We start from the raw sequence: 7900 nt of genomic DNA, 5'->3' as shown, positions 1-7900 counted from the left end.
GAAGGAGAGGGTGAGAAAAAGACGAGGGGGAGGGGAATTGTTGGGAGGATAACTTCACAGAAGGTTCGTAAGTAGGAAAACCAAAAGGTTTACAGCCAAGTTGAAGGTCGGTGCGCTAACTGCGGAAACTGCTGTGCAAAAAAAAAAAGAAAGAAAGAAAGAAAAAAGAAAAGAAAAAAAAGGTTAAAATTACACTCGGAGACCTGTACTAATCCGCTGCAGACGGTGTTCGAGGGTCAAACAAACTGAGGGGGCGCGCGAGTGGGGCGTGGGCAGGAGGCGCAGGGGGAGAGGCGCGAGGGGCTGGCGGGGGCCCGGCCGCGGCGGGGCGCGGGGCCGAGGCGGGCAGGGGCGGCCTAGCTGTGCGAGTAGAAGCCATAGTAGCCGCCTATGTCCTTGGCGCAGTTCTTCTCGCAGTCCCGCTGGGCCAGCACCTCGCTCTTGAGCGGGGACGAGCTCTCGGACACGGGCGTGTCAGCGGGCGAGATCCGCCTCCGTTTGGCCTGCTCGTAAATCCCCGAGTCGCTCGAGTCGATGGACTTGATGGAGGAGGGCGTCTCGATCCAGCTGGAGTCGGACAGGTCCTTGGGCTTGGCGTCCTCGGCGCCGGGCGGCAGCGGCGAGCGCTCGGCGGCCAAGCCCTCGGCCTCCTCGCCCAGGTAGGGGTTGGCGCCGGCCATACGCGCGGCGGCCGCGGCGCTGTTGGGCCAGCAGGGCAGCACCGAGCCCGACTTGGCGCCGCAGTACTGCGGGGGGCTGCGCGCGCCCCAGCCCGACGGGTCGGCGTAGTAGCCGAGCGGGCGGCCCGTGCAGCCGGCCGCCTGCAGCGGCAGCGCCTTCACGCCGGCCGCCGCGTACGAGAGCAGCGTGGCCGCGTTGCCCGCGAAGTCCGTGGCCGTGTCGTAGGCCGAGGCGGCGAAGTCCAGCCGGTTGTTGGCCGGCGTCACAAACCAACGCTGCGGCGACGGCGCGCCCGGGTCCTCGGCCTGCTGCGGCGACAGCAGCCCGTTGGTGTGCGGCACGCTGCGGTCCGTGCCCGGCCCGGGGCCCGCGCCCGCGCCCGGGTGGAAGCGGGCCTTGGCGTAGTTGCTCACGAACTGGTCCTGCAGGAAAGAGCCGGCCATAGCGTAGCGGGCCCCGGGCACGATCTGCGAGCGCGGGGAGTCGTTGGGCGAGGGGGTCAGGCGGTCCATGTCGCAGCCAGTGTAGATCCTGCGAGGGAGGGAGAGAGAGAGAACCGAAGGGTGGCGCCAGGTCCCTTCGGGGGGGCAAAAGGGAAGGCCACCCCTGGTCGCCCACCCGCACTGTCTCCACGTGTAACCTGCCGTCCAGGATGGAGACAGACAAAAGACCTGCATCCTCTCCAAAATAAATCGTGAAATTATAAAGGAATCAATCTGTCTATTCAGGGACCTAAAAATGATACAGGTGAAGAGAAAGGCTTCCCTCTCTTGCGCTGTCTCGCCAGGTGCACAGGGGGCCCGAGAGAGGAGCACAGCAGGGGATTCTCATCCCACTTCTCCACTGTATGTGTACACATTGAGGCAGATTTACCCAGGAACTAAGGTGTTATTTGCCCAGTGGGCCTTTCTTCTTCGGTGAGAGTTTCTGAGCGAAATTTATAAACAAGTCACCCACTTCCACCCTTTTAAGACCGCTTTCTTCCATTTGACACACGCGCGGGCCCCCCAGGTACTGACAAGCATCGGACTGGTCTTCGCCAGTCTGCTGAAACCCAGGAGGGTTACTGCTGGAAGCCTCCGCAGGACTTCCTGTCTCGTTTTCCCCGTGTGATCTTTTAACCCCCAGCTCCCGACCACTAATACAAACAAGAATTACTACTTGGAAACAAAGTCATCAATCAGTAAAATTCTTTTGCAGAGAAAAAGCGTTCTCTACTCTGACCTTCTTTCCCCAGCTTTTGATCTGTTACTGGTTAAAAACAACAGCAACAACAACTTGGGGGGGCACACTCTTAAAGTACAGTTATCAACCTCCGCCAAGCAATCTCCCACTAATAATAGCTCATCCTTATACAACTTGATTATGTGTACCAGGCACCCTTGTCTAGGACTGTACAGACAGTAATTTATTTAACCATCACAATTTTCCAAGTTAGGTACCATTATTATCCCACTTTACAGGTGAAGAAACTGAGGCAAAGGGAAGTTAAATAACTTGCCCAATCACATACAGTAATTGTGTTACTAATAATTACCTTAAATAAAATAGTCAAAGATTAGCTCTCGGCCCTGGGCCTAGAAAATCCCATTCGTATTGAGAAGGAACCAGAGATTGGATCAAGATTGGTCGAAGTATTTTCTCATACACATACACACATGCCTCCCTTTTTATTTAGCTCACACATAAATGTTTTAATCTTTAATCAACAGACTGTTTTGAAAGAGAGCCTCAGTCTTGTCAGACCTCAGTCCTTTGGGGAGGAGATTCCCTGGTGAGTGGCCAAGCAAACCCCCTGGCCCCCCTGAACTCTTTATTGCTCTCCCTGTTTCTCCAAAAGTGAGCCAGGCCCAAATAACCGACATTAACAGTGGAAAGAGAGTGTCATAAACCATTCTACTCTTCTCTAACCCATAAATGTCTAAGATATCCACTTGTATAGTTAAAGAAGCTTTCTATGAGAAATATATAGTGATTTAAGAACCAAATGGAAGTGGTTTTTTCCAACAGAAGTCAGCCAGAAGAGGGGCAAGTGAGGGTTATGCTGTGGCTGCTCAGGTGCAGTTTGCTTACTGCACAAAATTTCCCTCCTGAAATTTAATTACAGTCTCAAATAAGAACAAGTAGAGGGAGGCAGGAAGGGAACATAACCAGCAAGGTGCAAATATCTTCTCTGTTTACCACCACAATATTTTAAAAAGAAAAAAAACAATCTGCAAAAGATACAGTTTATATGCCCATCCAGGTCCCAACCCACTCGGGATTACTGAATTGATTTGTGCAAAATAAATGCTTTGGAACAGATGTTCACAGCAGAATTAAAAGCTCAGAATCTACAAGACCCCCTAGTACAGAGACCAATATCTCTGGTCTCATGGGCCACACACTTTCCAGTGTGCTGAGCCCACCTTTTTTAGATTGTGAGGAAGGGATAGCGTAGCCAAGTTTTTTTTTCTGGGGAATCATACTGATGAGGCTTGCTTCCTTTGGACCACTTTTGAGGGATGCACATGACAGTTACAGGCAGTACCATCAATGACTGTCTTTTCAATTTGTTATAAAAATGTCAGGAGGGAAGTTTGGTATCTACCTGGAGATAGCCACTTGTCTCCTCCACAAATTTAATCTATTCCTAGTCAAAGACAGATTCAACTTTGTAGTTCTATCCCAAGCACTTAATGCAAGCCATGAAATTAAAATTTATGTATCCTTCCCTTCTGTGGTCAGAAGAAAGTGAAGGGATCACCACAATCCAGATTTAGATTTTGCTATATAACTCTTTCTGAACTCCTAGGCACTATACCTGGGCTCTGAGGAAGAACGCTAGAACAAACCCAGGAAGTATTCAGTTTACACCTACTGTTGGCCCCAGAGGACAGCATTTTGATAGAAAAGAAATGGAGATAGGTAAAGGAGGCCCAGAGAAAAGGGAACCAACACATTTAATTAAAGTGCACCTAGATACAAACGATAAGAGGAAATATTTTTCTTTTGAAGCATAAATAATAACACAGCAACAGAACCTGGGTCCTTCCCAAAGCCTGAAGTGACTGCAATATCGGCTGTGCTCGTGAACTTGCCTGTAGTGGGTGCACATTTTTATTCAGTCCATAGTAAACTTGCACAGGAAAAGCTATTACACAAAACTTGGAAATGGGTAAATAAAAGTCACATATGCCAAGGAGACTGTAACAACTGCCAGAGCCACATGCACTTTCAGGCAGACTCGGGTGGTTTCAGACGCAGACAATCTGAGCTGAGCATCTGCAGTGCCACATACAACTCGCGCACCCGGGAACCAGGGCGGCTTCCCCAGCCAGCCAGTCCCCGAGCCCCGCCAACAACTTTGTAATTCACGCAAAAGCTAAAAATAGGCAGAGGAAACCTTTCACCAAAACCTCATAAGTACTAAGCCAGGTCACCAGAGAGAAAGGGAGCCGACAAAAAGGAAAGGAAAACCTCGAAAACAACCCTGTCTTCACACTTTCTAGCTTCCAAAAGCCTGTACAAAGCAATCCACCTTTGACCTAAAGCCCAATTCCACAAATTTGAGAAAGTGCAAAACTACTTACGTGTCATAATTATCCCGAAATCCTTTTGCAAAGGGGTTGTGATCTATTTTCAGTTGTGTAATCTGGAAAAGAGAAAAAAAGATTAATACGATTTTACATTCTATACAGAGGGTTGGGTGTTTAAGGATATGTCATCTGCCGCTTTTTACAGGGGCTTACGGCCCACAATTTCATTAAATAGCAAAGTTTCCCTAACTGGAAAAATTTGAGGGAATGGGTGGAAAGGAAAAAAAGAAAGTATGATGAAAGTTATGAGGAACATGTTTAAATTAATGGTGACTAAAACTAAAGAATTGCTTTCAATTAGCTCTCCCATGTGTTCTAAATTGGTTCAAATGCTCATTTTTTTAAATGCTTGTTACATAATGCACTTACTCAGGCAAAAATCTTTAAGGGGCACTTGAATTCATCACTAAAAAATGTTGTGTATCTTAAATGTTTCATCATATTTTTTAAAATTGGTCGCTTTTGATACACAACTTGAAGAACCCAGAAGCTGCATCTTAAAATCAGTTTTGATGTAAAATAAATGCATATTTTAAACTTCTAATATTTTCATTTAAGTTTTTTAAAAACACCATCACTTCTAGTAGTCAAATCAACAGTAGTAAAATAAGTTTCTGCAAACTTGCAAATGCTTATGTTCAAACTGCTAGAAAACTCACTTCGTAGCCCCCAGTAATTTATTGTAGTTTTTAAATATATGAATGTGGGTTTCTTTTGATCACCCAGAAAGTGATGCTTGAAAACTAAATAAAAATTCCCAAGAGGCCCGAGAAATTCTGGTCACCTTAAAGGTGGCCCGGGTGACCCGCGACGGAGACGAATAGGAAGCGTTTTCCCACCGGCTAGGTGTTTAGGGAAGGTGCCCAGCAGGCCCCTAGCCCTACGCCTAAAAGGCGCAGCAGAGCCAGCTGCGGCTGACGTTAGTGCCAGAGCGGGGGATGGCCGTGGGTAGCGGCGCGGGCCTGCAGAAGCCGGTGCCGACCGCCGCGCGCCCAGCCCCCAGGCCTCCTTACATCGGTGTTCTGGTAGGCGGTGACGGCGATGAACTGAGTCTCGGGAAAAGTGAATGTCTGCACGCGGCCGGGCTGGCTGGTGTCCTCCGTGCCGTCCTCGTTCACTTCCACCACATGCAGGCGGGGCTGGTACTTGTGCAAGGACTGCAAAACCACCATCTGTCCGGCGGAGAGAAAGGGGAGCGCCGGGCGGCGCGTTAACGCGGCCGGCGTGCACGGGGCTCTGCGCCGCCCGCTGCGCGGAGGCTGCAAGGAGCCCGCCGCCCCTAGTAACTGACAGCGGGCCTCGCCCGGAGGCCGTGCCCCGGAGCACGGATCGCCCGAGCACGGGAGGAAAACCAAACCGGACCGCCCGATCCTCAGGGCCCTTCTCCCTGTCCTCCTTTAAGGAGAAACAAAGATTTTCACAACCTGCAGATCCTGCGCGTTTCCTTCTCAAAATCAACCAAGTATTTGTACTTGAGAAGGTTGGGAACTCGGGAATTGGGCGAGAGGTGGGGAGAAGAACAACTTTGTAGATTGTTTAATATAATTTCGGAGGATGGAAATAGAATTTTTTAGAAGTCTTTTTAATGAAGCAAAGAAACGTGTCCAGTTTCTCATGTTGATTTAGAGTGATGAACTGGATCTTAGGGAGGGACGAGTATGTATAAGTGAGTGTGTGTGTGTGTGTGTGTGAGAGAGAGAGAGAGAGAGAGAGAGAGAGAGAGAGAGAGAGAAATGAGCGCTTGAGCCACTGACCTGCCCATTGTTGTTTGAAGCTCCTTTGTTGTTTGTAAGTTTTAATTTTCCAAAAGAGATTTCTTGACGCATCCAGTGAGCCCCCGTGTTGGGGGAATCCGGATGCATATAGACCCGATTTCCTAGAGAAAGAAACAAGTTGTTTACATGTGCCCCCGGGCACTGCCCAGTCCCAACTCCTCTCCACGTAGGACACACACACATATACACATACGCACACCCCTTATTCCACTGCGAGGCCCATTAGCTGGGGCTTTTTTAGGCCGCGCTTTCCTCCTATTAACTGGGATGATTAAAATAGCTTTTGCATAATCCTCCCCCTTCTCGCGGCTCAGTCTGTCCCCCTATCCCCCTCGTTTGCTTTTAAAAGTCATTGGCCGATCGTTTTAAAAGTCGCTCGAGCCAGTCCACAAAGGCTTTAATTAATCATTCTCACCTAAATAAGTGTCAGGAAAACGTGTTAATTGGAAGGACTTGCCTTGCACATTGGTGTCCGCTTTGCCGCAAGGAACCCATTTGCCTCCTTGAAACCTCCAGTGATTGGGATCCGCCAAAATCACATCCACAAAAATATTGTAATGAGCCGTGGGATCGAGACCAGAAATGTTAAAACTTAAAAAAGGAAACATGCGCCTATTTAAATTAGGAAGGGGGGAGAAAACAAGGGGGAAAAACATAAATGTTAAAGATTAAATGCAAGAAGCGAGGCGCCAGATAGCAAAGCAAAACTTGTGCTCTCAGCGTCAATGAGCGAATGTTTGCTGGGTTGGAATAGGGGTGGTGGCGGAGGAAAAGAAGTGGGGCTGAAGTCGGGGAGTCGGCAGGTAGCACTGCCCAGCTGGAAAGCGAGATTGGCGACCCGAATCTCCACCTGTCGGTGCATCGGGCGTTGATGCGTCCCCTCCCATCTCCCGGCCGCCGGCCAGGGCTCTTCCCCTCTCTCTCGCTGTCCTTTCTCCGGCCACTGACTGGCTCTCCGACCACCTTTCTAGAGCGGGACCCCCCTCCCCGACATCACCGCGGTGGCTAGACCTTCCACTTTCCGTTTTTCCAACACCAGCCAACTCTAGGACGCACCAGAGCGCCTTCCACTCCGCTCCCGACCCCAAATCTTCGCTGCCGCGGCGGTCACAAGCCAGGTGCCCTTGCCCCCGGACCGCGCCTGGAGCAGCGGCAGCCAAGAACGTAGCATTACCTGCCCTGTTTGGTGATGATCATCTCCGTTTGGTGTCGGTGAAATTTCAGCCAAAGGGGCCTGTTGCACAGGTACACCTGCGCTTTGCCGGGCACCAGCCCGGGCTGTGTGGAGGAGAACTGGTAGAACGGGGCTCCTTGGTAGGAGTGGCCGTACTGCTGTGGGTAGGGGTAGCCGGCGGTGGGGTAGCCCTGCGGTGAGGAGTTGGACAGGAGGCTGTTGTAGGCTCCGTTGGTGATGACCGGGTGGTGGGCCATGTAGCGGCTGGGGCTGCCGATGGAGAAGGCGGGGTGCGCAGGTCCGTGCTGGCCGGCGTACGGGAACATGGCACTGGGAGCAGTGGCCGCGGACTGTGGCTGGCTGGACTGAGAGAGGAGGTAGCGATCTGCAGCAGAGCCATCGAAACTGTGACGAAGCTCAGAGACCCCGTCCAAGACAGGAGAGAGTTTACTTCTCTGGACGTCCCCTGGTGAGTCCTTGGAGTCAGGAAAATTGTCTGTATCTGACTGATTCGTCATCCCCCTGGTAATTTTTTTCAGAGGTGAACTTCTCTCCAGGTTGTCAGTGGTCGAGATAATGGGATGATCGTGCAAGACGAGCTCAGATCCGCCTGAATGTGGGTAGCTGCTGCTCACATTGAGAAATTTCTTGGAGAGCATGATAGAAGGAGAAAGGCAGTGCTCCAGCTGCAT

At 50.6% G+C, this 7900-nt stretch overlaps 1 protein-coding gene across 1 annotated transcript; it reads right to left on the bottom strand.

Moving 5' to 3' along the window:
- Positions 1-356: 356 nt before the first annotated feature.
- Positions 357-7900, bottom strand: TBR1 (T-box brain transcription factor 1). The gene is made up of 6 exons (XM_060106890.1): positions 7209-7900; positions 6492-6646; positions 6014-6135; positions 5273-5431; positions 4254-4315; positions 357-1212 (listed from the first exon to the last, which is right to left on the bottom strand). Exons 1-6 carry the CDS (start codon positions 7898-7900, stop codon positions 357-359), a joined length of 2046 nt encoding a protein of 681 aa, XP_059962873.1.

Source organism: Mesoplodon densirostris, chromosome 8 (assembly GCF_025265405.1).
Source record: "Mesoplodon densirostris isolate mMesDen1 chromosome 8, mMesDen1 primary haplotype, whole genome shotgun sequence".
Classification (NCBI taxonomy): Eukaryota; Metazoa; Chordata; class Mammalia; order Artiodactyla; family Ziphiidae; genus Mesoplodon; species Mesoplodon densirostris.
Note: the sequence above shows the minus strand (reverse complement) of the source record. Positions and strands in the feature narration are given on the sequence as shown.

Bases quoted from the DNA above. Each gene is read 5' to 3' on its own strand.
- TBR1 (XM_060106890.1), bottom strand. From the start codon at position 7,900: ATGCAGCTGGAGCACTGCCTTTCTCCTTCTATCATGCTCTCCAAGAAA. The intron at 6,136-6,491 runs GCAAGTCCTTCC...TTCTTTCTCTAG, and splicing joins AGCGGACACCAATGTGCAAG to GAAATCGGGTCTATATGCAT. The intron at 1,213-4,253 runs GTAAGTAGTTTT...CCTCCCTCGCAG, and splicing joins TTTCGGGATAATTATGACAC to GATCTACACTGGCTGCGACA.